The sequence below is a fragment of the Cydia strobilella genome, chromosome 24, assembly GCF_947568885.1.
Source record: "Cydia strobilella chromosome 24, ilCydStro3.1, whole genome shotgun sequence".
NCBI classification, from domain to species: Eukaryota; Metazoa; Arthropoda; class Insecta; order Lepidoptera; family Tortricidae; genus Cydia; species Cydia strobilella.
This window is the reverse complement of record NC_086064.1, coordinates 5,062,581-5,081,711: the sequence shown is the minus strand read 5'-3', so window position 1 is coordinate 5,081,711 and position 19,131 is coordinate 5,062,581. Positions and strand designations below refer to the sequence as shown.

Sequence of the window (19,131 nt, the reverse complement as noted above, 5' to 3'; positions counted from 1 at the left end):
ACCAATTGAATTTTTCTCCATAGGACCACATATGTCACTATGAACAACTTGAAGGATCTCTGTGGCTCTTGTGCCTGGTGAGAAGGGTAACCTTGACTGTTTTCCTTCACAGCACACTTCACAGTTTAATTTACTTCCCGTGAATGTTCCAGGGAAATCTATTCCATCCACTAATCCGCGCTTCATCCTGTTTAAATCACTGGCATTTATATGACCGAGACGGCTGTGCCACGTCTGACCATCAGCTGTTGTTGAAGATAGCATACAGCTTGGTGTTGTTTCTAGTTTTAACTTGTAAACACCGTTGACTAGGTCTGCTTCTGCCACTAAATTTCCTAGTTTGTTCCGAATCCAACATTTCTTAGGACCAAAATGTACAGTATTTCCATTTTTGGTCAATTCACTGACCGATAATAGGTTAGTCGTAAGGTCCGGCACGCACAGGACATTTTGCACATTCACGGCGTAGCCGTGACTAGTCGTGATGTCCATGTTTCCGGAACACAAAACAGGAACTTTTGTACTATTTGCTACGATAACGTCTGGAATATCCGGCGAAAACTCTTTATTTTGCAGCCAAGTTTCATTCGCTGTAAAGTGCTGACTCGCACCCGAATCTACGTAAAAATCACTTTTATTGAAGTCTCCACTAAGAAAAACAACGCTAAACGCGTTAGTCTGCTTTTTCTTTTCTGTTTTTTCACTTAACAGTGGACATTGGCTTCGATAATGGCCTGCGTTCTTGCACCTGTAACAGATTATATTTTTCGTGTTTCCATTTGAGTTTGACGTTTGAGAGGTTTGTTGTCTATGCTTGCTAGTGTTGCCACACTTCTTCTTCAAGTAACTTTTTGCAAGTAATGCTGAATTGCTTTCCGTCTCACTTACTTGACTTGTTTCCATATCGAGTAATTTGGTTTTAATTGAATCTGCCGTTATACTGATACCAGAGTGCTCGATGGCCATAATCATAGGCATAAATCGTTCTGGTAAACCAGCTAGCATCAATGAACCTACCCACTCATCATCGATTTTGAAACCTGTACCACTTAATCTTTGCGAGGTTTCAACAATTTGTGTCACATAATTCGTCATATTTTCACAGTTTTCCAATCTGATGGATATTAAATGACGAAGCAAAGAAATTCTCCGCGAAAATCCTGAATCGTCGAACAAAGTCTTCAACGTTGTCCACAATTGCTTCGTGGTCTTTGCACTCTTTATATGCACAAATAACGATGAATCAATAGTCAAAATCAGTTTCGCTCGTGCTTTTGCATCTGCAGTGTCTACTGCTGCTGTTGCACTCCCGCCTGTTTGAGGTTCTTCCTTCAGATACTTGTTCGCGCCTTCAAGTATCAGCAAATTTTCTACTGCGAACGCCCAATCATCGTAATTTTCGCGACCCTTAAGCTTCGGCACGTTCGTCAGAAAATTGGAAGTCATTTTCACGCACTAAACACGAAAAACACTAAGACTTTCTAATTAAAAACCGGGATTATAGCCCATAACCTCTAAAGAAACTAATGAAACGCATGGATGACGGTTGACAAGTAAGAAGCTTTATTTCAAAGACAAGATGCATAGACACACATGTTGTACATATTATTAACTAGATGGCGCTAGTGACCCTATTTTAGCTTATTTTGATATAAATAACAACACTATATGACATACCATTAAAGAATTACTATATATAATAATTTGTAAAGTTGTAACAGACGGACGTACTCGACCGCAACCTTGGTAAAGACAAATAAAAGGCATTTATTCGTCAAAATCCCACAACATGTATGAACATGTACAGACAACAAAAGCAGAAAACATTAGGTGCACATCCCGAAATTACCTTTGTCACCTTAGTGGACCTTGGTCTGGTCAACACATCTCTTTCTATAGCTGCATCCTTACAATCGAGCAGGCCTCGGAGCGGACCAAGGTCGCGGTCCAGTACGCCCGTCTGTTATAGCTTTTAGACTGAAGAATGGTATCTAACTATGTTGCAGAGCCCACCATCGAGTCCCGCGTCGGCGTGCTGGAGGAAGGCAGAACGGAACTGGACCAACTGGCGAAATTAGTTGATGACGTTATTATGGACTCTACAAGGAACGAGCAATGGGTCAGACGCTCGAACATCCAAATCAATGTTGTACCGGAAGTGATCGGTGAGAACCTATTCACCATTCTCTTTTCATCTTTAGACACGAAAAGAGGATTCGAGTTGACTTTAGGGCCACCCTACACTAGCGTCTCTCGGTCTCGAGCGTCGCCGTCTAGTCGACTATGGGTGCTGCTCGACGCAACGTTGGCGCGACTGCGCAAAAACTCCATTTTCCATAGCGCTGACTAGACGTCAACGCTCAAAAGACGCTAGTGTGGGGTGGCTCTTATATCACGTGTCGCTGTTAGGAAAGACACTGATAGTACAAACCCCAGCCCATAATTGTCAAAATACGCCTGTATTTACGCGCTACAAGTAGGACGATTTTATGACACAGACACACACACACACACACACACACACGTTTTTCATGCATTTATAGTTATTATTATAAATTATTTAAGTTACATCATAAGTTTGTTCAAATTTAGTGTAAGTTAAATGGTCATTTTTGTTGTTTTAGTTTTAAAAATTAATCTTTAGATTTTAAATTTTTATTTGTACAAATAGTTTGCTTTAATCTAGGGAAGAGCGGTGCCTCCCGACACAGGCAATTTTTTGCTTACCGGGCGGCTCCATCACCTAAATCATGGCAATTTGTGTTTAAAACAAATAAAGATTTTTGTATTTTGTATTTATTTCTATTTGTATGTCTTCCCTTCGTAGAGTCAAGAACTTGAAAGCGTTGGAGCTCCGCTTCAGCAACGCTATAACCGCGAAAATCGAAGTTCGCAAATTGCGGGCATCTTTCTCTGTCACTTTAATTACGCCTTTATTGGAGTAAAAGAGAAAGATTCCCCCAATTTGCGTATTTTGGTTTTCGCGGTAGGCCCCCAGCTCAAACAGAACTTACATCAACGCCAGTTGTCTATTTAATTCTGTTTTTAATGGTTTTAATTTCATAACGGCTGTCTGACAGTGTCTGTTTATTTAAACTATTATGAAATTTAAATGAATGCTTAACAAGCTCACAATGATATAATAAAATAATAACGTTTTCTTTAAGCTGCAGATGACAACTTCAAAATCAAGTTAGAGAAACCTACTGGATATGACGCCATTTCGCGTAAGTAACCTATACGAGGGGTGCCTTTTAAGTTGTGTCGTTTGTCAATTTAAACTTCAAACGCTATTTATTGTTTTTCGAAGAACTTGCCGCAATAATTCTTTGGTCAGTATGACAAATCTCAAAGAAAAAACTAGAGACGGGTATCTGTAAAAACCTTTGATAATTGCAAACCTCATCACAAGGAACAGTTCGAAAGTATTTATCTAAACTTCGAATTATATTTTTGTCTACCTAAGTATACAATTAAGCCATGTTTCCGGCAGGCGGTATCAAGCAGGAGAGGCCGGAGGTGGAGATGGCTGACAGCAACATCGTATCAGGTGTGTACTCTGGAAAGCTGTATCCCAACCAACTAGGATAACTATAGAAGTCTGATTAGAGCTCTAAAATGAGTCCCCTTTTTTGTACTACTTTAACTCCCTAGGGCTTATAGCTTCGTTTTTTTTAACAATCCGTAACTCCCGTGGGAACAATATAGGCCGTTGTCCTTCTATACACCTGCATGAAATAAGATCTTTTTCGAGAAAGTGTGATGAAAAAATATTAATATAATTTAATTGTATAACATTTCAGTAATTGAACTACAGGGTGGGCCAGTGATAAATGCATTGAATTTTTTTTAAATAAATAATCAATTTTTGTTTTTAAATAATAATTATAAAAAAAAAAAAAAAAAAAAAAAATGACGCTGTCAACGTCAGACGCGTTTTTTACTAAATTTTCCTTTTCTTTTTAATCAAATATGTTTTTACTGGCTTTTTCTACATTTTCCTTGTACTTTCTTGTGGAAAAGTTACCTCTTCACATTAATGCGACACTCGCAAAGGATACGTGACCGCAAAAATGTAACTACAAATGTACAAAACTAGCCGACAAACAATGGTCGAATTATAAAGAAAAGAAAATGATCACAAGGAGTAAAACGCGTCCACAAGCGTCTACCACAACCAACGCACGCCCACCACCCTCGCCCGCCTCGTCCGTCTCCTCGCAATTGTCGTCGGGCGATGAATTCGCCACCGCGCCCGACACCAGCGAGTCGAGCGACGAGAGCGGGCCGCCGCCGCCGCCGCCGCCACGACCACCTGCGCGACGAGGGCGGCCACCGCTGCCGGCACGCTTGGGGCCTGCGGGACATCCTGCCCCGCCCACGGCTCCCGCTGCCGGTGGTGTAGTGCGTCGCATGAGATGGACTCAATCCATGAATGAGAACGTCATGCGCGCCTACTATGGGGTTACAGAGGGCGGAACCCGGCTGTCCGCGTATCGTTCAAGGATGCTGCCTCTGTTTCAGGCACTTGAACCTACCATCACCGTATCGGAGCAGCGACTATCGGACCAGGTGCGCGTCATTCAACGGTTAAAGCGGTTGGATGACGCGACACTTGATCAGCTTCGCCAGGAGGCTCTCTCTGCTCGCGCGGACTCCACCTCGGTGCGAGATCTTCCCGCCACGTCGCCGGATCCGGTGCCCGCACCCGACCTGGCACCGGGAGCGCCGCGGGTTGATTTTAGTACCGACGAGGGGGATTTTGTAAGTCAGAGCGTGAGTACATCTGCCAATGAGCAACTGAGGAGGACTTTGGAAGAGGCGATTACGCAGTATCGCGCCACAACCAACTCTAGGCCACGATTACCACGTCTGCCTATAAATAGACGCAATCTAGCGCTAGTGGGAGCCCTAAACGCTTTACTAGAGCCACATTTACGGACTAGTAAAGATTTAGATGATACGCACTCGATCATGTACTGCGGAGCCATCGCGGCGTGCCGTGTTGCTCGAGTCAAGTTTCCGGACGCTGAACGTGCACCTAGGACCGCCGGAGGTGTCCCTGCATGGCAAGCGCGGATCGAGCGACGTATCAGCTCGTTTAGGACTCTCATTGCAAAGCTGATCTGTTTTAGGGGGGGCAACAACCGCCCCCGAGTAATGCGCTTTGTGAACCAGGCGTTCGCGGGGACGGATGTCAGGCCCCGCGACTACATGGCCAATGTCACAGAGCGCATCGACTTTCTAAAGCAGAAAGTCTATGCATGGGCAAACCGTATTCGCCGCTACAGAAAGCGTGTGGATCGATTCCAGCAGAATCGTCTTTTTCAAAGTGACCAAAGGAAGGTGTACCGAAGGTGGGAGGAAGCCGACTCTCGTGTGTCCGACGTGCGGCTACCGGATGCTACTGCCATGACTGATTTCTGGCGTAGCATCTGGTCAGTGCCTGTAGAACACACGGAGGGCGGTTGGATAGACGTTGTCGAACGTGAGAGCGAGAACATCGAACCTATGGGGGCTATCACCATCAACCCCGATGACGTAAGTTGTGCCATCCGTACGACCCAGAACTGGAAAAGTCCTGGACCGGACGGATTGCACAACTTCTGGCTAAAATGGTTTCGATGCTCGCACGCACGGTTGGCAACGCAGTTCCAACAAGCCCTAGAGCTCGGTTCCCTCCCACCTTCCCTAACAACTGGTGTAACCTTCCTGCTCCACAAGTCCGGTAGTACCACGGAAGCAAAGAACTACAGACCCATCACGTGCTTGCCTACACTTTACAAGCTCCTTACATCCATTTTGAGAGCAAAAATTAACGCGCACATTGTCGCTAACAACATTTTGGCCTCCGCTCAAAATGGATGTAGGGTTGGGTCCCGTGGTACTAAAGAGCTCCTCCTCATAGACATGACCATATGCCAGCAAGTTCGGCGGAACAGGGGGGCCCTCTCGGCCGCCTGGATTGACTATAAGAAGGCCTATGATTCGGTGCCTCACTCATGGCTGAGAAGGGTATTGGAGCTGTATAAACTTGATGCAGCTTTAATATCCTTCCTAAGTGCGTGTATGAGGCAGTGGACCACAGTCCTTCGTCAACCAGGAGGTGGAGATGACCGCCCTGGCCCGCAGGACTTTATAAGGATCGAGCGAGGAATATTTCAGGGTGACAGTCTGAGTCCCCTGTGGTTCTGCCTAGCTCTGAATCCCCTCAGCACCCTGCTGAAGGATTCAGGGTTAGGTTGCCAGCTTCGGAGAGAGGGTGAAGTCATTTCTCACCTTCTGTACATGGATGACCTCAAGCTATTTGCGCCAAATAACCAAGACTTGATGGTGCTATTGAAAACCACAGAAGTTTTCAGTAACGCCATCAGAATGGAGTTTGGTGTCGATAAGTGTGCGGTTATGCATGTACAGCTGGGGGAGGTTGTAAATTCAACAAATTTACAACTTTCTGAGACAATGTCTTTCAGATCTATCTCTGAATCAGAAACCTATAAATACCTTGGTATGTCACAGTCGTTGGGTATTGAGGGCGAGGGTATTAGACGGTCGGTGAAGGAGCGCTTTTTCAGTCGGCTCACAAAAGTCCTTAACAGTCTTTTGTCAGGAGGCAATAAAGTGCGCGCCTTCAACGCCTGGGTAATGCCCATACTCATATACTCCTTTGGCATACTAAGGTGGACTCAGACCGAGCTGGACGCCCTGGATCGGAGGGTCCGCCTACTACTCACCACACACCGTATGCTACACCCACGCTCGTCAGTTATGAGATTGTACATCTCACGGAAGTGTGGAGGTCGAGGCTTCCTTAACGCCAAAGATCTCCACAACCGCGAGGTGTGCAATCTCAGGAATTATTTCCTTAACAACGAGTGTGGGATGCATCGTGATGTGGTGGCAGTGGACAGGAACTTCACGCCGCTCTCCTTGGCAAACGAGAACTGGCACAAACCTGTGGTACAAAGTGCTGTGGGCCGCAAGGCGGTATGGGAGAGTAAGGTGCTACATGGGCGGTTCTACAAGGCCCTCACGGGACCCGATGTAGACCTGCTCGCGTCGGTGAACTGGTTACGATTCGGGGACCTCTTCGGAGAAACCGAGGGTTTTGCCTGTGCAATTGCGGACGAAGTTATGATGACGAACAACTATCGGAAATATATCCTGAAGGACGGTACGGTCGACATTTGTCGGGCATGCCGCCGTCCCGGAGAGTCACTCAGGCATATCATTTCCGGTTGTTCTCATCTTGCTAACGGCGAGTACTTGCACAGACATAATCTCGTAGCCAGGATTATTCACCAGCAGCTTGCTCTTCTATACGGCCTTGTGGACTGCGAAGTACCGTACTACAAGTATTTACCTGTGCCAGTTCTCGAGAATGGTCGTGCCACGCTCTATTGGGATCGATCTATCGTCACTGACAGGACTATTGTAGCCAATAAGCCTGACATTGTGATAATAGATCGATCGCAGCGCCGGGCCGTGCTCGTCGACATCACCATCCCCCATGATGAGAATCTCGTGAAAGCCGAGAAGGACAAGTCCAGTAAGTACCTAGACTTGGCACACGAGATAACCGCCATGTGGGATGTTGATTCGACGATCATTGTCCCGATAGTCGTTTCAGCGAACGGTCTCATAGCGAAGAGTCTCGACCAACACCTTGAGAGACTCTCGCTAGGTGGTTGGATCAAGGGTCAGATGCAGAAGGCGGTGATCTTGGACACGGCGCGGATAGTCCGCCGGTTCCTCTCTCTGCGGCCCTGACCACCGGCAGCTTGGGCCCTGCCCCGCTGCTGGCGGCACCCTAGGTTAGGTTTTTTATAATTTGTTTATATGTATTTTGTATTGTTTTGTAAGTGTTTTTATATTTTACTTTTATATGCATATTATAAAAAACCTAACATAAGAAAAATAATAAATAAAGAGAATAATAATATAATTCTTCATCCCATGAAGAAATAAATTTTACGTTTTAAAAATTTAATTATCAAGATGTCGTCCGTAGCCGTTGCGGCACTCTTCCAGTCTTGCTTATAAATTTTGAAAGACTTTCGTGTTAAGAGATTTCCTGGCTCCGAAACTTCACGAATCGTATGGTTACAACAACAACACATGGTTTCAGCAAGACGGGGCCACCTGCCATACAAGTAACGTGACCCTGAAAGTTTTGCGTGAAATGTTTCCTCAAAAATTGATATCGAGGCTAGGTGACATTGCTTGGCCTCCCAGGAGCCCTGACTTAACTTCGGCAGACTTCTTTTTGTGGGGTTACTTGTAGAGTAAAGTGTACTCCAATAATCCGACAACCACAACAGAATTAAAGGAGAATATTCGTCAAGAAATCCAATCAATATCTCTGCAACTTAGAACGAAAGTCTTTCAAAATTTACAAGCAAGACTGGAAGAGTGCCGTAACCGCTACGGACGACATCTTGATGATTTAATTTTTAAAACGTAAAATTTATTTCTTTATCCCAAATTATAATTATAATTTTTATTTAAAAAGATAAAAATTGATTATTTTTTAATTTTTTTAAATGCATTTTTCATTGGCCCACCCTGTATTTGAGTACACATTCGTCTAAAAACGTATGTTAGTACTAAGTATGTTACTATTAGCGATGATAGAAAACCACACAGTTGCAATTTAAGATGAATTATTTGAATTAGAAAATAGCAGGCGGCGGTTTTACTTTTTAATTAGTCCTGTTTATGTCAGCCAACATGGCAATGTTAGTTCCATTTCCATTCAGCCGAATAATTCAGAATTTTTATAATCATTATCATAATCATTGTCAAATGGCGAATTATCATATGTATATATAGTTATTGAACATCCGAACTCGGTCAAATGGACTACGGTCGGAGATAAATAAAAACTTAGAATTCGCAAAAACTACATTTAATAGCCTCGTAAAGCACTACTTTTTGAGTCAGTGTATAAAAAAATATTTTAGGACAAAAGTTGCTTGTGAACACTCATTCCACTTCCTAATATGAATTCTTATTATTCCAGTTTCATTACACGAAGGATCGCCAGCGCCTTTTGCTCAACCAGTTCCTACCGCGTCTCACAGCGTCTCGGTCGCGCCAGCTCCGAACGTTACCAAACGCTGCTCCGATACAGGAGAGAAACCCTACGCGTGCAACATATGTGACAAAAAGTTCGGACAGAAGGGCCACTTAAATGCTCATTACGCAAACCATATAGGAAAATTCAAATTCTCTTGCGAATTATGCAAAAGGGGATTCGTACACAAACATCAATATATTACTCATATGCGGATACACACTGGAGAGAAACCATACGCGTGCAACATCTGTGACAAAAGATTCCGGCAGAAGAGCCACTTTAATGAGCATTACGCAAACCATATAGGAAAATTCCAATTCTCTTGCGAATTATGCAAAAGGGGATTTGTAAAGAAATTCGATTATGATTCTCATATGCGGATACACACGGGTGAAAAACCATACGAATGTGATATATGCAACAAGAAATATAGACATAAAGGCCAATTAACCCAACATAAAAATACTCATGTGAAATATGATCAGAATCGCGTAGAGCCAGGAGAAATAACTGCATGCAAAAAAGAGTCGTCAGAAGAATCAGAAGATCAAGGACCCGCTAAACATTTTGCGTGTGATATATGCAAAAAGCAATTTGCGGATAAACATTATTTAGACGCTCATTCCAAACATCACTCTGGAGATTATCCCTTCACTTGCGACGTTTGTAAAAGGAAATTTAATACGCAGTTTGCCTTGAATACTCATAAAGTGGATCACTCTGGAGGGAGACCTTTTAAGTGTGAAAAATGCAATAAAGGGTACACAACGAAAGGTGCTTTAACTCTGCATTTGAAAGTTCACAATGAGGATTATAAGCACGCATGTCATCTGTGTAATAAACGATTCATAATAAAGGAGACTTTGAATGTACATATGCGCGTGCACACGGGGGAAAAGCCTTATACCTGTGTAACTTGTGAAACTAAGTTCCGCTATAGATGTAGCTTAAAGAAACATTTATTGGACAAACACAACCAAGTTATGGACAAACAGTTCAGTTGTGATACTTGTGGGAAACGATTTGCATTACAGGGGACTTTAATAAAACATATGAACAAACACACTGAGAAGGAAACGGCAGATAAAAAGAAAGACCTAGCATTTATGTGTGAAATATGTAGCAAACGGTTTTCGACTAAAGGTATTCTAAAAACCCATAGAGAAACACATAATGAAGAAAAACCTTTTGAGTGCCAAGTATGTCATAAAAAATACCGAACGAAGACGAATTTACTAGACCACATGCAGGTGCACGAGGAAAAAAAACACTCGTGTGAAGTATGCGGAAAGCCATTCAGACATAAGTCTGCCTTGAATGTTCATATCCGACGGATGCACGAGGAAAATAGACCACATGTTTGCGATATTTGTAATAAGGCTTTTGTAGTTCTTGCTGAACTAAAAATTCATAATCGTGTACACACTGGGCAGAAACCGTATGCTTGCGAAATATGTTGTAAGAAATTTCAGCGCCCTGGTAAAGTTAAGAAACATCTTATAAATGTCCACCACGAGGAACCTACGAGATTCATTAAATTAATAGAATTGAATAAATATGACTAAACTAAAATGTTGCGTAAAAGACATTGGTTGCAAAATGGCATTAAGAAAATACACTCATTTTTAGAGTTCCGTAGTCAACTTATTACATTATAGTTTCGCCATGTCCGTCCGCGACTTTGCTCAGTGGTCGTTACAACTATAAAACTGCAATTTGGCGTGGGTATGCTTAGCTTAGTCACACTTGAAGAAAATTAAAAAAAAAAAAGTTTTGTTTTTGGAGACAGGGGTGACTACCCTGCCCTGGTCCCAAGACTAAGAAGGAGCGAAAACTGCCATCTGACCTTCCAACCCAGAGGGTAAACTAGGCCTTATTGCAATTAGTCCGGTTTTCTGACGATGTTTTCCTTCACCGAAAAGCGACTGGCAATATCAAATGGTTTGAACCCGCGACCTCCGGATTGAGAGTCGCACGAATTAATAAACTAGTGGATGTGAAATGACTCCTATTTAGTATGAAAACCAGTGTCGCTAAACTCACACATTCATAGCCACGTTAAAATATGTCACACACTTACAAAATTGCTCTGATTCGTAGCAACTTTCCATACCAAAAGGTTATTACCGGTGGACATTTCTCGAACGAATATCAACTGTAGGCTACATGAGTGACGGTTTAAAATATAATGTCAAAGCTATATGACATACGACTCTTTCATTATCTCATTCATCTCACAAAAGCTTGCTCAACGTTCACCTAATACAACTACTCAACACCAGATGGCGTTATTTTATATAATTTTAAAATCACTTACCTATAACAGGCGAGAAAAGGGCTAAAAAACCAGTATAAGTAAGGTCTAATTACGCATGGTTTGTTACGGATCTCACGGTCACGTTACACTGGTGCTTTCGAGATCTCTACACGCCTGCGAGTAGCTAACCGTTGGAACTTCTTTCCATTCGACGATATAGGGAGGGGACAGTGTAATCGGAGTGTTTTATCGATATTTGTGTGTTCAGTTAGGTATTGATATTTCATTACCGTATGTTTTAACACATTTAGATGATACTTTATTTATGATTATAATATAGGTAGTGATAATCGTGATTGTATGAAAAATAATATGTAGTACAGTACAACAAATATCTAACTAGAAATTTGTTTCTTATTAATATGGTTGTTAATGTGAACATTAAATATATCTTAAAGTCAAACAGATAAAATCATAGTTCTTTAAAGGTCTATTAACTCGGTATTGCTGTTATTTTGTAATCACAAATCTGCAATTACTTACATAGGTAAGTATTCGTCTTTAACAATATATTTACTTGTAGCAGCATTTAAGGCCAATCTAGACGGGACAACCTGATTAAATTGTCAAATTAATTGTATGGTGTGAAAGCATACATGAAACTGGCTCATCGATCCCACTTGATTTGATTGTAAGATTGTGACCTATCAAATCAGGAAGGGGGGCGGCAAAATTCCAATATTTGACGCTAGTTTGCGTGGTACGGAACACTTTTTATTAATTTAGTGAGCCCGAATGTCACTAATAATTACTAAATTAGTAACTAAGTTGCGTGTGGACGCTAGATGAGATGTATGGCAATTTTATCCCCAGAAATCTTTCTCTAAGAAATGCTCCTAGCAAATGGTGCTATATTTTTGCGGAAACTAATTTTCTTGCCCAGTAGCAAGTGCAGTAGTGTTAATAATAAAGAAATAGAAAATATAAAACGTTTATTCATGGCACATTGCATGCATTGTACGCATAAGTGCATTAAGTACCTAGTCTAATTATATTAACGATGAAAATATGATGGGTGTAAAAAACAAAAACGTATGTAAAGGAATACGAAGGTTTGAAAGGTTGCCATGAAATGACCCCGACTTAACTTAGTGCTTGATGACCAGAGCTGCCATATTTACTAAGACATTGATTATCCCAAATAATAATTAGAAACGTGTCTAAAATAATAATTTATTACCGAACCAAACATCAAACTTGAAATATCGTAACTTTAACTTTATCGATATAAATATCGACATTGCGCAGCATCTGAGTAGCGAAGTTATTTGACATTTAGGATAGCGAATATTCCAGATAAACGTAAAGAATAGTGACAAAGGATTGTGAACTCTAAGTTCTAACTGATAAAATATAGATTTACTTAACGAACATTCCTAAATAATGCTAAATAAACAGATTTTTCGTATTTATTGGATTATATTTAAATAAATAACCACCGGTGATAGGAAATACCTCCACGTGAAAGATTTTTAAAACCGCTGTGATTTCTGCAGCTTAATACTGCACAATACGGCATTTTAAATTTAATTATCAATTTTTGTTAGACGAGCGTACGTACTACGTAAATGTCATTCGAGCATGAAGTTTACACAACAACTGAGCATAGTCTGTGCATAAAGTAAGTCGGTCGCTACTAACTGTCGGATAGACGGGAACGCCCACTTGCCATCTCCATCCTACTCCGTGGAGAGTCGCACGCTGTTTTGTTCCTATTTATTGTTAAAAATTGCTCATTTTCATTTAGTTTACCTAGATTATATTATAAAATTCAACATGTGTCATCGTACCTATACTACCACAAGAACAGTACTTAATAGCAGTTATTTGTCAGGTGGTAAGTTAAATAAAAGTAATATTAGATATGTTTAAAATGATTACACTGCTTAGATGTACATTTCCATGTGTTATGTTGTATATTACTTTAGATTAGACTCTTATAATGCTATGAATTTTAGGCTTATAGGACTTTTAACCCTTAAATGCATGATTTTTTATTTTTGGTTGGAAAAAATTAAATGGTTTAAAGGTGCGTTCAGAAACTTAAGCTTTTTTGTGTTGAATCTGTGAGCTGTCCAACGCTTTGTATACATTTGGCAACAATATGCATTTAAGGGTTAAGTTAATATTTGTATAAGGCGCAGCGTGGCAATTTCGACTGGTAAGTTATAGAGCTACCGAAAACGACTATCTACAGTACTTTTACTGACAATTGATTGCCTTCATTATTTTTAGTTAGTTCAGTATTTTTAGTTTTTTTTTTCAGTATTACATCCAAAATTGTTGAGTAGGCTATAAATATGCGACTCACCTTTGAAAAACTTATAAATAACACATTAGAAACCACAATTTTTTATATAATATTTGAGGAGCCAACTCGCGCGTGCACACAAGGAATTTTGTCGAAAACAAAATAGCCGCGTAGATCAGAGAGGGAGCATTCGGTCTATCAAAGCCATCTATGGTGAAATTATGAACAACATTTTCCTGGGCATGGATGCCACTGTAGTTAATAATGTCAAACATGGAAGATTTTTCCATTAGTTGAAATTTTCCGCACCAGGATTGCTCCGCTACTCCTTAAATTATATCTTCATCTAATGTAACTATCGTAATTCTAGCAATAAATAATATAATTACCTAACTGAAAATATAGAAAGTGAAACAAGTACGATTCGACTTTTGGGTGATCTTTGCTACTCTGGAAGATTAATAAAATACTATAGAAATAAATTAAAAGCCTTTTTATTCCAAGTTTCAATAAAATCGAATATTAGCTCTTAATGGTAGCAACTCCCCGGTTTCATTTCTCTCGGAACTTCCGAGTCGGAAGCCTTGACAAAGTGGGCCGCATCTATGTGTCAGAATATTATTATCCTATGTACAAATTGTATTACGTATGACACTGACCTGTTTCTCTTTGACGTCCAATGTTAATAATATATTGCACTATTTAAACAATACCACAAGATCTCGTGAAGTGTACAGAATTTGTGATTTATGTGGGTACGATACGAAACCACGGTTGATAAGAGAAACACTGGTAGTAGTAACTTTAAGATAGTAGTTAACAGACTAATAATAATAACATTTGTAAGCTACTTTGAAGTGATTATATTTTGTATTAATAATATTTAATAACTGATAGGATTTTATGAATTCTTATTGCTTCGGATTACTTAAAAATAGCGTTTCATTCTATTGATATGTTTTAATTTTATCTTTCTTTAGCAACGCTATCTCTTATTTCTCATTTCTTGAAGCTTATTTATAAGGTAATATTTAGGATATGTAATGTGTTTGTTGGAACATATTTCAGATTTTATTTTATTGTAACATGTCTCACACCTCAGAGAACTTTGGTTATTATTTATCATGATGTTAGTCCTTATTTACCACTAGATGATCTGGCCATATTTTTATTATACTTATACAAATTATCCTACAAATGCGCCTACAAATTATCTGCTTTGCCCGAAGGTTAACTGGTAGAGAATGCCTCATAGCATTAAGTCCGCCTTTTGTACGATTGTATTTTCTTTTGTGCAATAAAGATTAAATAAATAAATAAATAATATATTTATAGGTCTTACTTCTTACTATGACATATTTTATTATGTTTGGGTACAGGTTAAACTTGTGCAGTCAGGTTTTTGTCCCGTCTTGTTTTCCTGACTTAGGTATTTGGCCCTAGCAATCAAGGCGGTGTATCCAATGTTGTCCTAACCCGATTTCATTGGATATGCAGCTCGTAAATTATTGAATTAATTTGTCTACAAGCTTAACCAATTTGAATGCAATAAATCAAATTCGTTAGCATTCATAACTTTGTTTATTTTATACTTCATTCCCCTAGAGTCTAGACCCTTATTTACTAAACTTTAGTATTACTTTCCAAAGGTTCAATAGTAGAGTAGGTAGAGGAAAGTTTCATTATTTAAGATTAAAAAGCTTTAGTAGTAGAGCTTCTTGGCCTGGCTAAGACATCACAGTGGGTACTAAATTGTAAAAGTAATGATACGATTTAATTTTAAAACCAGAAGCTAACGAGGCAGAAAAATCGATCCATCTAGGTTTTATTGTTGGTAAATTTGGAATTTGGAATAAAATTCGATTTTGAGTGTTTTTTAAAATAAGAAATACAATATTTATAAGTTTATACCTAACATACATTAATTGGGGTGTGTAAAGTCCCCAATCCGCATTCTGCTAAAGTGGTTGGCTGGTTGCCCACGTTGCCACGTGCAGTGGGACGTAAGTATATATACGTGTATATATGGTCGTGATGATGATACATTCATTGTTTATAGTCAACTAGCTTTTGCCCGCGACTTCGTCTGCGCGGACTTAGTAACAGCAGCTGAAGTAAGTATAGCGCCTGGAAAAATTCTCATAGCAATTATTCAATTTGAGCATATTATGCACACAAATTAGAAATCAGAAACATTTATTGTTCAAACTGTGTAGGTACAAGAAGTATAGCTAGGTACATTTTTTTATGGGTATCAACAGTTTTACCCTTTTCAAGCATACAATTTATTTTATCCTAAACCTTGACGTTGGCGGAATCATCGACAATATCGATGGAGCCATAATACCCAAAGATTGATTGATTATCTTAAACTAAATTTTAATATACATTTAGGTTTACAGAGTTATAAAATTCTTTTAGGTTATAGAAGTCTCTGTCTATTAAAAAGTTTTTTAAGCATCTTTTAAAAGTATTTCCTTCGAGGCTTTTTAATTCATTAGGCAGATGATTAAAGACATTAATAGCGGATATGAATGTGCTTTTTTTATATATTAAAGTGCTAACTCTCGGAAGTACCATATTATATTTATATTGCGATCTAATATTATCTTTGCATGAGCGCTTTGTGAAATGTTCAGGGTGATTTTTTACAAATAGACAATTCTAATATAAAAATGCCTGTAAGTGTCAAAAAGCGCTTTTCCCTAAACACGTCACGAAGCGATTCATCTGTGTACATTCTAAAAACAGTTCTTAAACATCTTTTCTGCAATATGAATGTTTTATCAACATCAACAGAATTGCCCCAAAAAACACTTCATTAATTATCTCAATTCCACCCCGCTTTTTACTTTCTTAAGGGATGATTTTCGGGATAAAAACTATCCTGTCCTTCTCAGGGACTCAACCTATCTCTATGCCAAATTTCATCTAAATCGATTCAGCGGTTTAAGCGTGAAGAGGGAACACAGAGACAGACAGACAGACTTTCGCATTTATAATATTAGTATGGATTCATGAATTTTCGAGTGAATGCCTGCAAAAAATAGCAGTATTGCCGCTGATTTTTTTTATGTATTAAAATAGCTACTTTGTGCTAGTCTAACTTAACTTACCAATATATACTTCTACAACAATGAATAAGATCCTTGACTTGAGTTGTGAAATTTGCCACAGTTTACCACACGAGGGGGAAAAATAAAACACATTAAGTTTTTAAAATATTTATGTTCTAAACGGCACACGGGTACATAATATATCGATCGTCACTTGCGACATGTTTTTTTAATGTTTGATAAATGATAATAAATTTAATAAACAGAAACCATATGCTGTTCTAGTCAAAATAAACTCAGTTTTATGACAAGCAGTAGAAGTGTACCTATGTATTGACAAAATCAAATCGAAGGATGCAATCCTGCAGCTGTTGCCTGCTGCGTCCTCCGGACAGGGGCCTGCCACCTCGTCAAGAAGAAAACTGATGTATGGAGTGAGCACTCTATGGTTACTTATTTCTTTATGGCTAGAATAGGGTAGTAATAAATAAATATTAGGGGACATCTTAAACAAATCAACCTAGCCCCAAACTAAGCAAAGCTTGTACTATGGGTGCTAGGCGACGATATACATACTTATATAGATAAATACGCGTACCCTACATAATTCCGAAAAACGTTATGCCGAATTTCAGAATACCGAATTTCATTATTCCGATTTTTAAATGCTCGACCTATCTAAATTCCGACTGTCGTAATTACGAATGATGAAAATCACGAAGATTTATATTTCCGAAAAGCCGAATTTTGTAAATTCCGGACCACATAATTCCGATTATAACAATTCCGATGGTGACAAACACCGAATTTGACAATTACGATTTTTGAAATCACGAATTCCGAATTGCCATTATTCCGAAATTTTAAATTTCGAACGACATAATTCCGAGTATAACAATTCCGACAGTGAAAAACGCCGAATTTTACATTTACAATTTTTGAAATCACGAATTCTGAATGGCCATTATTCCGAATTTCATAATTCCGAATTGACGTTATTCCTATTTTAAATATCCCAATTTTTAAATTTCCGAATATATTGTTAAAGTTCGTTTCTAACCTAACCTAACCCCTAAGTCTAGGGTCCCTAGGCCCTCGTTTTCTTGGGGGTCGCAGTTCAAACCTAACCTAACCCACTTCTGGCAACAGTTCGTTTATTTGGGGGTCACAGTTCCAACCTAACCTAACCCACTTCTGGCAAGAGTTCGTTTCTGAATACAGAATTACTCAAACGAAACGTGTCTTCATTTGATTATCACGAATTTCATTTTTCCGACCTTACAAAAGACCGAATTTCTGAATACCGAATTATCTTATTTCCGATTGGACAATGGTTTTTCGGAATTTAAGAATTCGGAAAAACATTTTTTCGGAAAAGTGTTAAATCGGAACTTTAAGCTTTCGGTAAAATGACAATCGGATTTAAAATTTTCGGAAATAGCACATTCGTGATTTTCTTCCATCGTGTTTTTAAAAATCGTAATTTTGTTATTTCGGACTTATAAAAAATCGGGATTATGACAATCGTGCTTATGAAATTCGGAAAAACATATTTCGGAATTATTGGGTGTTCCCGATAAATACCATACTTATATACATAGAAAACACCTATGACTCAGAAACAAATATTTGTGTTCATCACACAAATAAAGCCCTTACCGGGATTCAAACCCAGGACCATCGGCTTCACAGGCAGGGTCATTACTCACTAGGCCAGACCAGTTGTGTCTGGTACTATTCGATTCCTTACATTTTATTAAAAACCAGATTGTACTATACACATAAACGCAATATTTCACCGACAAAATCGCAATTTCATTGTTTTCCGACGGCTTCTAAGCAATAGTGACGTCACGATTGCTTGCCATTTTGTTAGGAGCGTATCGTAAAAAGAATACGATTGTCATATTTTGTATATCATTTTTAACTTTTGTATTGCTTTATTGCAAACACATCCACAAAACACACCTCATCGACTGATAACATTTTCATTTTTATTTATTTTTATTAATTAATACTTAAAAACTGTAATAGATGTCATATATTAAAGAAAAAGTGACGAAGCCCTCCAGTGGTGAAGGCCGGATTCGAACCGGCGTCTTTAGCTATCGCGGCTACTACTAATTAATTCATTCATTGATTGCCATCTGGCCTATTGTACTTTTTCAAAAGGCCTTTTGAAAAAGCGTTCCTTCTACTACAGCCAATGCCCTCGTCCTTAACCCTCAACGACTGTGACAAACCAAGTTTCTTTATTGATGATAGAGGTTTCTGATTCTAAGAGATATGAACGACATTGCCTCCGAAAGTTGTGGACTATCCTCACTGTACATGCGGAGTATCAATTCCGAACTCCCTTTTGATAGTATTACTGAAAACTTCGACAGTCTTCAGTAGCTCCATAGGTATTGGTTATTGGATTCATAAA

At 39.3% G+C, this 19,131-nt stretch overlaps 1 protein-coding gene across 2 annotated transcripts in view; it reads left to right on the top strand.

Annotated features, from left to right (window-relative positions):
* LOC134752121 (zinc finger protein ZFP2-like) overlaps positions 1 to 11,034 on the top strand; it is a 138,964-nt gene extending 127,930 nt beyond the window's left edge. For both annotated transcript variants that reach the window (XM_063687695.1, XM_063687694.1), the window contains 4 exons: positions 2,007 to 2,165; positions 3,168 to 3,227; positions 3,494 to 3,550; positions 9,023 to 11,034. In XM_063687695.1, coding sequence (XP_063543765.1) covers positions 2,007 to 2,165; positions 3,168 to 3,227; positions 3,494 to 3,550; positions 9,023 to 10,644 — 1,898 coding nt within the window. In that variant the 3' untranslated portion in view covers positions 10,645 to 11,034. The remainder of the gene's footprint in view (positions 1 to 2,006; positions 2,166 to 3,167; positions 3,228 to 3,493; positions 3,551 to 9,022) is intronic.
* The last annotated feature ends 8,097 nt before the right edge of the window (positions 11,035 to 19,131 follow it).